Here is an 18,573-nt window from a genome sequence, read left to right as displayed (position 1 = left end):
ACAGCTAGGAGTAGACAGGCACAGGGCGAGGTTAACAGCTAGGAGTAGAGGCACAGGGCGAGGTTAACAGCTAGGAGTAGAGGCACAGGGCGAGGTTAACAGCTAGGAGTAGAGGCACAGGGCGAGGTTAACAGCTAGGAGTAGACAGGCACAGGGCGAGGTTAACAGCTAGGAGTAGACAGGCACAGGGCGAGGTTAACAGCTAGGAGTAGAGGCACAGGGCGAGGTTAACAGCTAGGAGTAGAGGCACAGGGCGAGGTTAACAGCTAGGAGTAGAGGCACAGGGCGAGGTTAACAGCTAGGAGTAGACAGGCACAGGGCGAGGTTAACAGCTAGGAGTAGAGGCACAGGGCGAGGTTAACAGCTAGGAGTAGACAGGCACAGGGCGAGGTTAACAGCTAGGAGTAGACAGGCACAGGGCAAGGTTAACAGCTAGGTTGATTGTTTATTTTTATTTTCGTGCCTTACATACAGATGTATGCCTAGCCCATATGGGCTTACAAGACACATAACCAATAAGTATATAATAGTATAGAATAGAATAGAAATACTTTTATTATCACAAGGGAAATTTGACACTGCAAATCGCTCAACATTAAACATTAAGACAGAACAGGTCATAAATAAGAATAACAAAACAAATCCAATTGCCTAAGATAAGAATAGAATAAAAATGGAATAAAATATACAGTAAATAAATACAGTAAAAATATACTGAGGTCTACAGTAGGTGTAATATTGCACAGTGCTGTTTCAAAAGTAAGAGTCCAGGAACTTGACAATAACTTATGTATTATAGACCAAGATGGCCACAAAACCAAGCTGTAAACAAAGAAACAAGAGGAATTCATATAAGATTATATAGGATATAGTGTGTTTTGTCTCAAGTGCCATGCTTTCTCAAAATCGAATAGAATTTTCTCAAATAAAGCCCCCCTCAAATCGGTGTACAAGGGGCAATAAAAAACAAAATGATATTCTAGGAGTAGAGAGGAACCATGAGTCCCAGCTGGCGTCAGAACAGCAGAACCTTTTCCAAATTTAAACTCCTTCACGGGGCCGATGTGATCGTCTGATATACAGCCAGAAGTGATGAATGAAGTGTGGTCATACGTGGGCTGGTGTCCGGGGCCACCACGATGATGCCGTGCTCGGCTGCCGCCAGTTGACTCCCCGATTTGGTGATGAAGTTCTGCTCAGTGCACGTCAGCCCTGCAAACACACGCACAGTAACACATTATGATGATGAGTAGAAATCACTCTCTTTTTATGTACAAGTACAGTGAGAAGTCCACTTTCCATACTAGATCTTTATAGTGACAGTAGGCGGGACAGGGGTTCTTTATTGAGACAGCAGGAAGGCTGAGAGGGAGACAGAGTAGGGGAGACGGACACAGGAGAGAAGGTTCTTTATTGAGACAGTAGGAAGGCTGCGAGGGAGACAAGAGTATGGGGAGACACAGGAGAGAAGGTTCTTTATTGAGACAGTAGGAAGGCTGAGAGGGAGACAGAGTAGGGGAGACAGACACAGGAGAGGAGGTTCTTTATTGAGACAGCAGGAAGGCTGAGAGGGAGACAGAGTAGGGGAGACAGACACAGGAGAGAAGGTTCTTTATTGAGACAGTAGGAAGGCTGCGAGGGAGACAGAGTAGGGGAGACAGACACAGGAGAGAAGGTTCTTTATTGAGACAGCAGGAAGGCTGAGAGGGAGACAGAGTAGGGGAGACAGACACAGGATTGAAGGTTCTTTATTGAGACAGTAGGAAGGCTGCGAGGGAGACAGAGTAGGGGAGACAGACACAGGAGAGAAGGTTCTTTATTGAGACAGCAGGAAGGCTGAGAGGGAGACAGAGTAGGGGAGACAGACACAGGAGAGAAGGTTCTTTATTGAGACAGCAGGAAGGCTGAGAGGGAGACAGAGTAGGGGAGACAGACACAGGAGAGAAGGTTCTTTATTGAGACAGCAGGAAGGCTGAGAGGGAGACAGAGTAGGGGAGACAGACACAGGAGAGAAGGTTCTTTATTGAGACAGCAGGAAGGCTGAGAGGGAGACAGAGTAGGGGAGACAGACACAGGAGAGAAGGTTCTTTATTGAGACAGCAGGAAGGCTGAGAGGGAGACAGAGTAGGGGAGACAGACACAGGAGAGAAGGTTCTTTATTGAGACAGCAGGAAGGCTGAGAGGGAGACAGAGTAGGGGAGACAGACACAGGAGAGAAGGTTCTTTATTGAGACAGCAGGAAGGCTGAGAGGGAGACAGAGTAGGGGAGACAGACACAGGAGAGAAGGTTCTTTATTGAGACAGCAGGAAGGCTGAGAGGGAGACAGAGTAGGGGAGACAGACACAGGAGAGAAGGTTCTTTATTGAGACAGCAGGAAGGCTGAGAGGGAGACAGAGTAGGGGAGACAGACACAGGAGAGAAGGTTCTTTATTGAGACAGCAGGAAGGCTGAGAGGGAGACAGAGTAGGGGAGACAGACACAGGAGAGAAGGTTCTTTATTGAGACAATAGGAAGGCTGCGAGGGAGGGAGGCAGCAGTGGTTTTATAACTGAGTGGAGAGTCATTCATTCATAGCTAAAAGGCTATCAAAAGGCTAACTTCAAATTAATCATAACCATATTAATTTAAAGGACCATATCAGGTAATTCTTGCCTCAATACAAAATCAAGATGCCCTTCTTTTACTGAAAGATTTGGTAATTATTTTCTGCCAGTTCACCACTGCCACTGGTCTGCAGTAGGGCTGCTTGATTATGGCAAAAATAATAATCATGTTTATTTTGGTCAATATTGAGATCATAAGGCGGCTAAGTGGTGCAGTGGGCAAGGCGCTCGCCACTAACGCAGGAGATGCTGGGTTCGAGCCCAGCTCTCGGCGTTGCTACCAGCTTGGCTGGTCGTTCATACTAACACAATTGGCAGTGTTAGGGGTGGGAAAGCTGGTGGGTGGGGATTGGACGTTGTGGACAGAGACTCCTACAGGTCGGTTGGTGCGCCTGTGCAGCAGAATCAGGAAGTAACGGGGGCAGCGTGAGCCTCCCACGCGTTACTCCTCGCCACTGAGAGATCGCGCTGTACAGGTGAAAAGATGAGACAGCTGCCTCCTTGTGTACCGGAGGGGACACGTGATGCAAGGCTTGGTCCTCACTGCAGCCGACCAGTGGGAGGCATAGTCTAGCAACTTTCAGGGGAGGGGAGAAATTGAAGGGAGAATTGGCGAGGCGAAATTGGGATGGGAGAAAAATAGAAAAATAAGGAGAAAAAGTGGATAAAAAAAAATATTGAGATCATAATTATTTAACACGATTACTCATTGACTTTGTAAACATGCATGTTTGTGTCTTTTAATAACAGTAAATATAATTATAAATATAATTCAAGACTTGACCTGGTTTAAAAACATGACCTGGCTTAAAAACACAACCTGGCTAAAAGTCGATTATATTGTTTTCATAATCGTTGAAAGCCATAATTGTAATTGCCCAGCCCTAGCTTCCAGTGAATCCGAGGATGTGTCTTAGACACAAGATAAACTGAAGAAAGTCACAATATCTGACTAAAATACCATGCTAACAGGGGAGGAAATTAGGCCACTTTACTCGCCAAATGAGAGTATTTTTTAGGTTTGGCGAGTGATTCATGAAGACCACTCGCCAGTCTGGCGACTAGTAAACAAAAAAACAAAAAAACATTCTGCAATCACGGTCACTGGCAAACGGTGCGTGTCTTCTGAGTGCTCACATTAGTTGACAGTAGGGCTGGGCGATATGGAAAAAAATCTTATCGCGATAACAATATGATAATTTTATTTTATTTCTCGATATCGATAATTATCGAATTGTTATAAGTATAAAAAAAAAAAAAAAAAAAAAAATCTTTTTTTTTAACAACAGATGTATGTTTATTTTGCAGCAATTCTTTGTCATTGCCGCCATCTTTAGTGTTACATCCCCTCACACTCCAGTTCTCAGGCTGCAGCTGGTTTAAAAGCTAAAGTAAACCGGCTTCTCTGCTGGCTGTGGCTCCAGAGGAGTTGAACAGTTCTGGCTCTGCTAGTTTATTTTCGATCTTTTGGCGCTTTTTTGGTGGACAAACCACCGCACATGTGCACTGTGACTCGTGACTGGAGTCTAGTTCTGCTAGCACACATAGCCTACTGTGTACAGACGGTTTCAAAATGTATTTTAAATTAGAAAGCAAACAAAATAAGAGAAAAAGAAATCTGAATTTGGTCAGTATTGTCATTTGGACAAGCAAAGCCATTACTTTAAGTTGCAGGCAAGAAAGACAAGTCTGTCCACTGTCTCTGGTTTTAAAACTGCCCTGTTGCAGGTAAAAAAAAAAAAAAAAAAAAAAACGATTTTTCGATTTTTTTTTAATTTCGATATTCGATATCGATTATTAAAATATATCGCGATATTTATCGTTATCGTTATATCGCCCAGCCCTAGTTGACAGTGCCACGAGAGCACTGCACAAGACCCGCGGACATATAGAATGTTTAATAAAAGTTCCCGCAGTACTGGCCAACCCGCAAACATATAATGTTTAATAAAAGTTCCCGCAGTACTGGCCAACCCGCGGCGGACATATATAATGTTGAATAAAAGTCCAGCGGTACGTTAAACACAGCAGAAGATGGAAAACGGACAGACTGACCAACGGGGAACTGCATCCAACCCTAGTGCAACCCTCGAGTCTAAGGCAAGGACACATTTAAATCACAGAGGTGTATGTTAGTCTATTGGAACTGTATACAGTAGTTAGCTTCTAGTTAGCGTTTTAGCTATATAGCTGCTTGCTAGCTAACGTTAGCCCTGTGTGTGTGTGTGCTCAAAGCAGCCAGCCCCATGTTAGCCGTGTATCTGTTATGACTATAATGTTTCCAAAAACGCACCGGACTACGACCTAAGGTTATATGTTTTATTGCATGCTCAACCAGTGCACAACAACACACCAACCGAACTGACGATACCACAACACTGAGGGTATTTCACAGCCCTGTCGTCCAGCCCGAGATGCATCCAGCTGCAGAACCGCAGAACCCATACGAGGCTCCTATTGTCCAGCCCACCGTGCTGTCTTAAAGGCACAGTGAACACCGTTGTGATGCCTACCCACCCAGATGAGTAGGGTATATCTGCAGAGCCACAGAGCCCAACGTCTGGGCGGGGCTTCGTGGCGTGGACGTGGCTTGAGGCGGGGCTTCGTGGCGTGGACGTGGCTTGTGGCATGGACCTGGCTTTGCACTACTGCGCATGCAAATGAGGGGGGGGGGACGCCAAACAGCCTGCAAACTACCTGCCGTTCTATCGCCATGCTCTAAGACAAACTCTAACCTTAACCAACTTCGAAAGAGTGCCTAAGCTTAACCAGTGTAGAAACAGGCGTCGGCCAATCAGAGAGCGTCTCCGAGAAATGCGGCTTGGTTTGGTATTCACGTGAGCCACGGGAGGGCCGCGAGATGATTTAAAAAAAAAAAAAAAAAAAAAAAAAGATTTGTCAGGCCACTGAACTTAGAAGCAGGCCAGGACAGTGTTTCTAGTTGTATTCTAAAATTCTATTCTATTGTATTCTAAAATGTGACTATATGGTTTTATATTAACTTAATAAATAAACAAAAACGAAAAATCTACTTATTTCAACGAACATTTCAAACTAAATAACAGATTATGCACATAAAACGCTGAAAACAACCGAAGCAACAATAGTATTTTAATGAGGCTATTATTATTATCATTATTATTTTGCAACAAGTTAGCCCTCTCATAAATAGCACATACAAATTAATAACTAACTTGAACTAACTTACCGTAATTCCTCTAATAGTAACCGGTATTCAATTAAAAACCGGGTCTCTATTAATGACCGGGTGCGCTGTTGAGCTAAGCAATTATAAGCCGGCCTCCTAATACAAGCCGGGTTTCATGTATATTAGAGGAATTACGGTATTTCTCCCTCAACGGATTTACCATAGGCAATATATTTTGTTATTGTTGTTATATGCTGGCCTGGCTGTGCAGTAAATACCATATAATGGTATGGTGTTAATGTTTACCAAGAGTAAGCCTACCTCAGAATTGTATAAGACGAAGTTATTATTATTATACCAGTATTGTGATTGCACTATTTTACTTTATTTAACTTTTTTTGGCCACCTGTAATTGCACTGTTTACTACCGTATTTCATACAGTACTTGGTTTCAATAAATGAACCCAGTACATTTTACTGGGTTCAAACTGACACAAAATATTGATTTATTCATTATGATCTGTTTGAAAATTAGAAATATAGGCCTCTCTCTTATACATGCCTCCTCCTAATACAAGCCTGGTATCCGCTACAGTTGAAACAAATACAAGCCGGTGTTACTATTAGAGGAATTACGGTAATAGGATTGAAGTGATATTTGGCTTAAAAAATCGGTCGCCTGGCAAAAAAAAAAAAAAAAAAAGCCTGACGATGTGCATTGGGCCGCGGCTCTCTGACGCCTTATTTTCTGGGTCCCGGCCTGAAAAGTTTGGGAACCCCTGATTTAGGAGACTTCGCGCAGTGGGCGTGTCAACACGCAATTGTCATTTCATAATAAACACATATCACCACGGCGCACAGCAAGTTTCAATTTCAGTTCCTGGCATTTTTAACCAGTGGAGAAAGGTAAGAGATTTCCCTATCGTTTTTCTTATATGAATTATTCTACGTTAATAAAACATACCTGGTGATCAACTACAGTTTGCTGTGAACATTATGATAAGTGTGTAGTGTTCGGATAACGACGGCTGGGCAGCGGGAGCTGGAAGCTGGATTTTGCGAGAAGCATAAGCAGCTGCAGAGCCGCAGAATCCACCATAACCCACCCATCTGTACCGGCACAGTGCAGTACTCCAATTCAGCCATTGGCAATTCAGCCGTTGGGTGGGGGGCGCTGTTGAGAGGGCCTGTGACCGGACCTGAAAGCGCCCCTACTCTGCGGCTCTGCAGTTGCATACTATTGGGAGCAGCACGGAGTCTCGACTCGGGACTTATTTTATTTGGAATATAATGACTGTATACTAGGGATGCTCGATATTGGCTTTTTTACCGATACCGATATTCCGATATTGTCCAACTCTTAATTTCCGATACCGATATCAACCGATACCGATATATGCAGGGTTTCCCCGTCCAAAAAACTGAATAATTTCAGGTAACTAATAATTTCACTGGATATATATATAACAAATATTGTTATTGTTTTTTATTTTTTTTAAACCGATACCGATATTTTCCGATATCACATTTTACTGCCGATATCGGCCGATAATATCGGTCGGCCGATAATATCGGTCGGCCGATAATATCGGACATCCCTACTGTATACGCAAAAGTAGCCTAGTTTTAAGTTAAAATATTATAAATCTACATGCCTTGAGGATGTCATTCTTTATATAGCCTGCCTATCAGGCAAAAAAAATTATTCTAACGGAAACACTGATACCGTGATATATACCGTTACCGTCTATGCTTCAAATTATACCGTGATATAAATTTTAGACCATACCGTCCACCCCTACAATACAGTACGGCTCAATAAACATAATTGTTAAGGGGATGCAGACCAGAGAAAGACTTTCGTCTTGTTTACATCAGGGTCCCCCATTTTCAATTCATCATAACATATGACATACACGACATACAGATAGACAGTACTGCTACATCTATACATTTCACATCTATCTATACACTTCACAACATACTTCGGTTTTTTTCTTTCACTGCCCAACCCAGTCCAACCTAGCATCTTTCACTGCCCAGTTCAGCCCAACCCAGTCCAGAATAGATCCCTCTTTCATGTTAATATGTTTTATGCTAATATTGTGAAGAGTAGAGACACTGTTATTAATGTTTTATGCTAATAAATATTTTAAAGAGTAGAGACACTGTGATTATTACTATGATTGAAAATCAATTTAGACGAAGACATACAAAGAAGTAATTATCACAATTAGCGATTTTTTATTGGCTGGTAAAAAATCAGTTTGGCTGGTAAAAAAAATCAGCTACTCGCCAGTTGGCTGGTAAGCCAAAATAGACTAGGCAGAATTTCAGAAAATGTGCTTGTATAAAGTGCTGAAGGCATTTCGTGTTTATTTTTGGTACACAACATTTCTAGGAGTATTAAGGGGTGCTGAATCTAAATCTGCTGTATACCAAGCTCAAAAATGTCAAGTAAGGCCTCAAAATTGAGAAATCCAACATCAGCACCAGGCCCTCTCTCCACAAAAACAGGTGCTAAACCCACAGTTTTTATTCTACTGACATGAAACTTTGCACAGAACATCTGCACCTATGGAGGAAGAAAGTAGGAACATAGCGGGGGTGCAACCATGAGTAACAGGGTGTTTTTGACTGTCTAACTGTAATCTTTGTATAGGCGAGGATAAAAAAATTACATTTCTTCAGTGTTTGCAGGAATACTACAGCAATTTGGTAATAACTGTACAGTGTTGGACACCAACATTAGAATCCCCCAAGTCTTAGCTTTCTTCAGGTACCAAGTTTATGCAAGTAGCTCTTATAAATCTGGATATATAAGCATTTTAATGTAAGCATGCTGTTTTAGGCGAATTTTCTAAAAATAAATGGTGGGGCTTAATGAGTTAAGTGTGACTACACAAGGTACAAACCTGAATTAAATGTGCTTTTGTAAGTTTTCTTACATACATCAACAAGGACGTAGTCACACCGGAGATTCCGGAGTGATCATGACTGCAGTGTACATCCACCCCCAGGCGAACGTCGGCAGGGCGCTAGGGGAACTACACGACCATCTGAACGCGCACCAGATCAAGCATCCGGACGCAGCCATGATCGTAGCCGGGGACTTCAATCAGGCGAATCTGAAGAAAGTCATGCCGTCTTTCTTCCAGCACATCGTCTGCTCCACAAGGGGAGGAAATACACTCGACCACTGTTACACCCCGTTCAGAGCCGGATACAAGGCTGTACCGGCTCCACCATTAGCGGGAGCAACAAACACGTCGGATCATGCCGCCATCTTTCTTGTCCCAGCATATAAACAGAGATCACGTGACGCCGTCGTGTCACGTGAGGTAAAAAAATGGGACGACCAATCAGAGGCCACGTTTCAGGACGCACTAGATGACGCCGACTGGGGAATGTTCAGGAGGAGTAACAGTGACGTCAGCGATTTCACAGACGCTGTGGTGTCATTCATAACAACACTGGCTGATAGTATCGTCCCCACAAAGAAGGCGAGGGTGTTCCCAAACCAGAAACCATGGGTGGACAGTACTATCAGAGCAGCCCTGAACTCTCGCACCACTGCTTATAACCGGGGCAGAGAGTCAGGAAACATGGAAGAGTACAAGACAACAGTCTACACTCTGCGCAAGGCTGTCAAACTTGCTAAGAGGACGTATGCCGACAAGATGGAGGCACAAATGGCACAGAATGACACAAGAGGATTATGGCAGGGACTGAGGGCTATAACTGACTACAAAGTCAGCGCCCCCTCAATGGGGAGCGACGACGACGCCTCCCTTGCGGACCAGCTCAACACCTTCTACGCGCGGTTTGGTGCAAACAGTGGCACTGCTAGCCCAACGGCTAGTGACGTCACTGGTGCGCCGGCTGTTGTGGAGGGGGGGGGGGCATCCGCGGGGGGGCGGGGACGCTCTCTCATTGACGGTACACAGTGTGAGAAGAGAATTTATGCAGGTGAACACCAGGAAGGCTGCTGGCCCAGATGGAATAACAGGACGCATACTTAAGTCCTGTGCCAACCAGCTTGCCCCGGTGTTCACCGCCATATTTAATCAATCCCTGGCGGAGTCGGTGGTCCCTGCCTGCTTCAAGATGTCTACCATCATCCCTGTACCGAAGAAACCCTCCCCAACATGTCCAAATGACTACAGACCGGTGGCACTCACCTGTGGTCATGAAATGTTTTGAGAGGCTGGTCAAGGACCACATTTGTGCCTCCCTCCCCAGTGATATGGACCCTATGCAATTTGCATACAGGACAAACAGGTCCACTGACGACGCGGTCTCCCAGGTACTGCACAGCACCCTCTCCCACCTTGACCGTCAGAAGGGGGGCTATGTGAGACTGTTGTTCATTGACTACAGCTCAGCGTTCAACACCATAGTCCCCACCAGACTGGTGGACAAGCTGATCGAGCTGGGTCTGAGCTCCGCCCTGAGCGCCTGGGTACTGGACTTTGAGTGAAAGACCCCAGGCGGTCAGGGTGGGGAGTCAGACCTCCAACACCATCACCCTGAGCATCGGGTCCCCCCAGGGCTGTGTTCTAAGCCCCCTGCTGTACTCACTCTACACACACGACTGTGTGGCCAAGTTCAGCTCCAACTCCATAGTGAAGTTCGCAGACGACACGGTGGTGGTGGGGCTGATCTCGGACAACGACGAGAAGGCCTACCGGGAGGAGGTTGAGGTACTGGAACGCTGGTGCCAGGACAACAGCCTGCTCCTGAACATTGGTAAAACCAAGGAGCTGATCGTGGATTATAGGAGAGGACAGCAGGAGACACACACACCATTGATGATTAACGGGGCTACCGTGGACAGGGTGAGCAGCTTTAAGTACCTGGGGGTCCACATCTCAGAGGTTCTGACATGGTCAACACACATAGACACAGTAGTAAAGAAGGCGAAACAACGCCTCTACCACCTGAGACAGTTAAGGAAGTTCAGAGTATCGGGGAAGATACTCCAGTCCTTCTACTCAGGAGCTGAAGAGAGCATCTTCACCGGAAACATCACTGCCTGGTATGGAAACAGCACGGCACAAGACAAGAAGGCCCTACAGAGAGTGGTGCGCTCAGCCGAGCGTACCACGGGTATTGCACTACCTCCCCTGCAGGTTCTATACAACAAGAGGTGCAAATCCAGAGCCTGCAGGATAATGAAAGACCCTCACCACCCCAATAACAGCCTGTTCCAGCTGCTGAGGTCAGGCAGACGCCTGCGAACCCCAGCTACTAGGACAGAGCGGCTTAGGCTCAGCTTCTTCCCCCAGGCCATCAGAGCCCTGAACAATGAACATTGAGTGCCACAGAACACTGAACTATCCACACACAAGCACACATGAACACACACACGACACGCACGCTCACACACTAGCAGCCACTTAACACTTTAACATGAGCGGGCACACACTCATGCCGGACACTTATGGCCAAAAGGAAAGGCCACTTTAAATTAGAATAACAGGAACAGTGTATTGCACTACCAAAGCTACCTAGCATGTCCTATATGCTCTGTAAATAACTATGTACAGATACCGAGATGTCACACCATGTTACCTGTTACCTGTTTATTGCACAATGTTGTTTTTTATTGGATTCTATTATATGTTGTAACACTGTATTGCACATCGTTGCGGGCAAGACCACCCGCATTTCATTGTATACTTGTATGCCGTGACAATTAAAACTCTTGACTTGACTTGATTCAAGAATCCATACTTGGCACAGAACACCTTGGACAGGCACAATTGAACATGTTTGTAGACAAACGTTTGTGTGAACCTCCAGATAGTGACCAGCACCTGAACCTGAAATCACCCATTCGAAAGAACAAAGCCAAGACATTTGCCTCTTTGTATGAAGTTGTGCAACTTTCCAAGAACAAGCAAAACACCATCAAAGTGGACAGGCTCATCACAGCTTACAGAGCAGGTCGTAAGGTAGACCTTGACAATATCCTCCAGCATGAGCTCATGCCCATCCCGCCATCTCTGGCCACAACTAACGGGAGTCTACATTCCACCAACAAGTCTGTGTTAGCAAATATACTGATGAAACAAGTTAAAACCCCTGCAGATCTTACCCTTCAGGGACCCAGCTGCCTGGTCATTGATGGCCAAGCTCTGGTAATGGCACTCAGAAAGCCACCTGACACTACAACATTTGGTGACTATGCCAACAAGTTCACTGACACCGTGTTGAAGATGGGAGCAAAATACCAGAGGGTAGATGTCGTCTTTGACAGATACCATGACCAATCCATCAAAACAGGCACAAGGGTGAAACGCAAACAGCGCCACAGACCAGTACGTCATGAAATCGTGTTAAACTTCAATATGAACAGGCTGACTCTAGAGCTATGTGGCAGGGCCTCAGAACGATGACAGATTACAAAGGCACCTCCCTCAAACTGAACAGTGACATCCAACTGGCAAATGATCTCAATACCTTCTATGCGAGGTTTGAGGCTGGGAATAACAGCACCAGCCTACAAACCACTGCAATGGAGGGGGGGGGGGCACTGCTGATGGAGACTCAGTGTTCAGGATAACAGAACATGAGATGAGGAGGACGTTTAAGAAAGTGAATATCAGGGAGGCAGCAGGACCGGATAGTATCCCCGGCCGCGTCCTAAAAGTCTGTGCCGACCAACTGGCCCCGGTATTCACTGACATATATAACCTGTCCTTAGAACAGGCTGTCTTCCCCACCTGTCTGAAGAAGTCCACCATTATCCCTGTACCCAAAAAATCCAAGCCTGCTTGCCTTAACGACTACCGCCCTGTAGCTCTCACCTCCATAGCCATGAAGTGCTTTGAGAAGCTAGTGAAGGGCTACATCTGTTCCTCCCTCCCCATCAACCTGGACCTCCTGCAATTTGCATACCGCCCCAACAGGTCCACGGAGGACGCCATAGCCCATGTGCTGCACACAGCAGCATCACACCTGGACAAGAGGCAGGGGAACTATGTGAGAATGCTATTCATCGACTACAGCTCAGCATTCAATACCATAGTCCCCTCCAAACTCATAGCCAAGCTCAGGGACCGGGCCTTGAACTATGACCTCTACCAGTGGGTCTTGGACTTCCTGACGGGCAGACCCCAGGTGGTGAGAGCAGGCAACTGCACCTCCTCATCCATCACTCTCAACATAGGGGCCCCCCAGGGCTGTGTCCTGAGTCCCCTCCTCCACTCCCTGTACACACATGACTGTGTGGCACAGCGGAACAAAAACACAATCATCAAATTTGTTGACAACACAGTAGTGGTGGGCCTGATCTCTGCAAACGACGAGAGGGCCTACCTGGAAGAGGTTAAGGTTCTAGCGGGATGGTGTCAAGAGAACAGCCTCTCCCTGAAAGTCAGCAAAACAAAGGAGATGATTGTGGACTTTAGGAGGTTGGGGTCAGGGACTACAGCCCCCTCAGCATCGACGGGGCACCGGTTGAGAGAGTGAACAGTTTTAAGTACCTCGGAGTCCACATATCCGAGGACTTGACATGGACCACACACATTGACAGTGTTATCAAGAAGGCACGACAACACCTCTATTTCCTTAGGCACTTAAGGAAGTTCAACGTGAGTCAGAAGATCCTCAAGAACTTCTACTCATGCACAATAGAGAGCATCCTGACTGGCAATATCACCTCCTGGTTTGGGAATAGCACTGCACAAGACCGCAGCAGACTACAGAGAGTGGCCCGTTCAGCCGAACGCACAATTGAAGGTGGGCTTCCCACTCTCCAAGACATTTACAACAAGCAGTACATGGGCAAGGCTAAGAGAATAATCAAAGACTCCAGCCACTCAAACAACTGCCTCTTTGAACTGCTGCAGTCAGGCAAGCGATATCGGAGTCTCATGGCAAGCACAGAGAGACTCAGAAGGAGCTTCTATCCCCAGGCCATCAGGATGCTCAATGAATGAACAATGAACAATAAGCAAACCATCAACACACCCACAGCGCACATACTCACTTAAATAAACAACACACTGTAGCACCCACTTTACCACTTTAGACACACTTTACACTTTATATTTATATTTATATTATTGGTAAGGAAATTGCACATCATTCTCATTCCTTATTGCACCTCACCACTACAAGGTGGCACCACAAGCTAAACTATACCTCACCATTTTTGTACCAGCTGTACATACTGTATATGGCAAACAACATGGCTGCCGTGATAGCTGTGTGAAATGACAGCTCCTGAAAAGTTTGTTGGATTTTATTGGATTTTATTGAATTTTAATGGTTTTTTAACATGGAATTGTACTGCCAGTTGAAAAGGTCTGTTTTATTTAATCTGCTTTAAAAACAGTGGACTACTTATACTGTTTTTGGGAACTTTTCTGAAATTGTGCTCTTGCTTGTTAGCAGTAGCCTAGCCTAGCTGGCTCTGTTAGCAATTAGCCAAGAGCTGGAAGACCTGCAGTAGCTTAGCTGGCTCTGCTAGTCCTGCTATCAATCCAGTCCAGAGTTGGAAGAATAATCTCCTGTTTACCTGCCCATCACAACCATCTTACTGCTGCAGTGTGGCTCGTCTATAGCCTAGATCTGCAGCAGAGGCTTATTGCCTGAGAGATATATTTTTTACTTTGGCCTGACTTGGGCCTCCAGCCTGCTACACCTGGGCCTCCAGCTCTACTGGGCCACTAGCTGCACCTGGGCCTCCAGCTATACTGGGCCTCCAGCTATACTGGGCCTCCATCTCTACTGGGCCTCCATCTCTACTGGGCCTCCAGCTCTACCGGGCCTCCAGCTCTACTGGGCCTCCAGCCTGCTCTACTGGGCCTCCAGCCTGCTCTACCTGGGCCTCCAGCTCTACCGGGCCTCCAGCTCTACCTGGGCCTCCAGCTCTACCGGGCCTCCAGCTCTACCGGGCCTCCAGCTCCACTTAGCCTCCAGCTCTACTGGGCCTCCATCACCACCTGAGGACCTCCAGCTCCACTAGGCCTCCAGCCTGCTCTGCATGAGCCTACAGCTCCAGGATGACATCGGGCGCCGGTCCCCCACTGGAGTGTTCCACTACTGGCTGTTGCCAGATCGCCAAGCAGTTGGAGGATTTGCTGGAGCGGGTCTCCCTCCTCACCACCATCCATCTGGATGAGCAGAGACATCGGGAGACCATCCTGTCGGCTGACCTGAGAGAAGCACCCCCCCCGGCTGGATCTTCTAGGGAGAGCCTATACAGGAAGCAGGGAGCCAAGCCCAAGCTCTACAGCTCCACTCCTACTCACCCCCCTCCCCAGGCCTGGTCTAAAGTGCGGTTGAGGCATAAGAGGCGAACCTGGGACTCTCGTCTTAGCCCTCCACCCCATGAGTCTCTCTCACTCTCCAACAGATTCAACATCCTGGAGAGTGTGGAGCTTGACCACTGGACACCAGGGGCCAAGAGGCAACGTCCGGGGTCAGGCTCACCCACTCCTACGGCTAGGAGCTGTCTGGGCCCCCCACCACAGGAGCGGGAGGAGGATCTGCCAGCTACTCCTAGCATTTCTAGGCGCCCTGGTTTCCCGGTCTTCACCCCCAGACCGAAACCGACCTCCTCTCCCGGGGCGTGGGAGCAGGTGTTGCAGCAGACTGGTCATGCAGGAATGTCCTTCACTGCTGCTCCTGGTACCACGCCTGTAGCCGACACGCAGGAGGCGGGGATGGGTCCCCTGCCTCACTCTCTGAAGGATCCCCCTCGCCAGCCGCGCCCCCCTCCCACTCGGAATGGTAAACCTCTACAGAGACCCACAACAAGGCATGGTGAGCCCTGCACCGCTCCCCCCCCCCCCTCCCTCTGTGCTTGTCATTGGGACTTCAATGGTGCGTCATGTGGCTGTCCCGAGGGCCAGAACCTACTGCCTCCCAGGAGCCAGGGTCTCGGACATCAAGGCAGCACTCCCTTCACTCATTAAGGACCATCCTCAGGCATCATCCATCATCATCCACTCCGGGTCTAATGACATTAGGTATCAAAAGTCTGAGTTATTGAGGGAGGACTTTAGGGCCCTGATCTCCACAGTCCAGTCATCTAATAAATCCTGCATTATCTCTGGTCCCTTTCCCTCCCCTAGGTATGGGGATGGCAAGTACAGCAGGATCCGTGAACTTCATATCTGGCTGAAGGGTTACTGTTGCCTAATGATGATTCCCTATATAGATAATTTCTATGTTTTCTGGAGACGTCCGGAGCTCTTTGGTAGGGATGGCCTTCATCCCAACTGGAATGGAGCCCGGCTGCTCTCCATGGGTATGGACATGGCTCTAAGATCCGCAGTGAGTGGGAGTAGGGAACTGGTCCGAAAACATAGAACAGTGGATGTGGCCTGAAATGGGGTGAGTCCGATCCATCTCATAGTTCCTTGTGTCCATGTTTTTAAAGCCACTCCCAGGGATCAGGCGGATCAAAGCCCTATTGATGGACCTACTCCTAAAAATATCTCTGTTGTATGTGATGGTTTGTCGCGTGGTAGGCGCAGTTATGTAGAAGAGAGGGGTGTGGTCAGGAGTAACCTGGTGGATCTTAAAAATGAGAGATATGTACACCCCTTGTCTCAGGTTTCTGTTCCCATAACCTCTGTACTAGGGATGGGTACCTTTCACATTTGAACCGATACCGGTACCGGTACCTGTTAATCGATACCGGTACCCAACGGTACCTTTTTTCAGTACTTTAGTCTCAAGAAATTTTATTTAGTCATAAAAAATAAAATCCAAACTTCAAATAACTACAATTTCGACAGTTTTCGGCTTGTCATTGCTCCGACTGCTTTGTTGTTGAATCAAGTCAAATCCTAGGTAAGCATATATTGTGCGTGTGAACGTTGACAAAAAAAAGTGAAAAAAATAATAATAAGAGATTTTTTTTTTTTTTTTTTTTTGGTTTCTCACTTGATTCGATACTCGGTAGTACCGACGTGTTTCAAAAGTACCGAATTCGGTACCCATCCCTACTCTGTACCTAATGATACAGTCTCTGCCACAGTTAGTCTGAACAGCCCATCTGCCTTCAAGGATAGGAAAGGGCTTGGCCTAATCCATTTAAACATACGAAGCCTCCTTCAACAACATAAGTTAGACCATCTGAACATTTTAGTATCTCAGGCTGATCCTGATGTTCTGGTTTTATCGGAAACCTGGTTAAAAAAATCTGACAATGACTCATCTGCAGCTTTACAGCACGGTGTTGCAATGTATGTAAAATCCTGTTTGTCTGTTTCAGTATTGAATACCATCACAGTTCCAAAGTGTTTCGAATTACTTGTGCTGAAGGTTGATTTGGGGCCTTGTAACTCTTTAGTTTTGATTGGTGTCTATAGGCCTCCCAAAGCTGAGGCTAGTGCTACTGATAAAATTATGGATATACTGTCATTATATTCTAATTCAGAGATGCTAGTGCTGGGTGATTTTAACTTGGACTGGCGAAATGCTGCTTCTAGTTACCTGAAGGAGGTGAGTGGTAACCTCTGCCTTACTCAGTTGATTACTGAGAGCACTAGACCAAACCCTAAAGATCATGCTAAATCCACTCTCATTGACTTGATATTTTCTAACAGATGTGACAGGATCTCTGCTAGTGGTGTTTTTGATTTAGGCATTAGTGATCATTGTCCTACGGTCTGTGTTAGATCCACAAAGCTGCTGAAATCAAGACCGCGTATTGTTCAAAGGAGAAATCTTAAAATCTTTAACCCCCAAACCTTTTTGGAGGACATTGCTACTAATAATAGTCTATGTTTAGCAGGGTCTGATAATGTGCAAACTGCACTGGATTCTTTTATAAAGACATTTAATTGCTTTGTAGATAAACATGCTCCTTATAAAAGGACTAGGATTAAGGATAGGGTGGCACCGTGGTTCTCAAGTGAGCTGTCAGCATTATTTTCTGAGCGGAACTCTGCGTGGTCACGTGCTAGACGCACTGGGGATACGCAAGACTGGCTTTCCTTCAGACAACTTAGAAATAGAACTACTGCAGCTGTGAGGAAGGCTAAATCTGATTACTTTTTAGACTTAGTCTCGAATTCCTACTCTAACCCAGCTAAATTCTTGGGTGCAGTAAACCTGTCAAAAAATAACACTGCTACATTGCCATTGTGTATTAATGTGGCGGATTGTAAAATCTCGGATCCTCAGGAAATTTGTCTTGCTTTCAATAAACACTTCATTGAGGCTGGGTCCTTATTTGACAGGTTGTCTACTGGGCTGGCTCCACTGGACATTGACGCTGACCCTAGCCCAATCTTCGATCATGCCTCATGTGTACCTACATTTTCCTTCCAGCCATTTTCATCTAGTGAAACTCTCAATATCTTGCAATCCATAGACCCTAAGTGTTCTACTGGTGTGGACAATTTAGACTATTTTTTTTTATAAAACTGGCAGCCCCTGTCATTTGTGAGCCATTGTCACACATCTTTAACCTTTCTATTGCATCTGGCATAGTCCCGCAAGTGTGGAAATCTGCCAAGGTGCTCCCCTTGCATAAAGGGGGGGATAGGGATAAGATGGATAACTATCGTCCTATCTCCAAACTATCATGCCTAGCCAAAGCACTGGAGACCTTGGTAAACAACCAATTAAAAACCTTTTTCTCAAGTTGCTCAGTGCTAAGTACTCACCAATCAGGTTTCAGAGCAAATCATAGTACTATTACAGCTGTTACTTTGGTCACTAATGACATTATTTCAGCCCTGGACAATGGGAAGCATTGTGCAGTTCTCTTTGTAGACCTCTCAAAGGCGTTTGATACAGTAGACCATCACTTGCTTTTGAATAGTCTAGCTAGCATTGGCCTGGATAAAGCC

At 46.2% G+C, this 18,573-nt stretch overlaps 1 protein-coding gene across 1 annotated transcript in view; it reads right to left on the bottom strand.

The window, feature by feature from the left end:
• esd (esterase D/formylglutathione hydrolase) overlaps window positions 1-18,573 on the bottom strand; it is a 73,256-nt gene that overhangs the window by 33,308 nt on the left and 21,375 nt on the right. The window contains exon 4 of the mRNA XM_084313771.1: window positions 1,114-1,212. Coding sequence (XP_084169897.1) covers window positions 1,114-1,212 — 99 coding nt within the window. The remainder of the gene's footprint in view (window positions 1-1,113; window positions 1,213-18,573) is intronic.

This window comes from Notolepis coatsorum (genome assembly GCF_963971535.1).
Source record: "Notolepis coatsorum genome assembly, chromosome: 5".
Classification (NCBI taxonomy): Eukaryota; Metazoa; Chordata; class Actinopteri; order Aulopiformes; family Paralepididae; genus Notolepis; species Notolepis coatsorum.
This window is presented reverse-complemented; position numbering and strand designations above follow the sequence as displayed.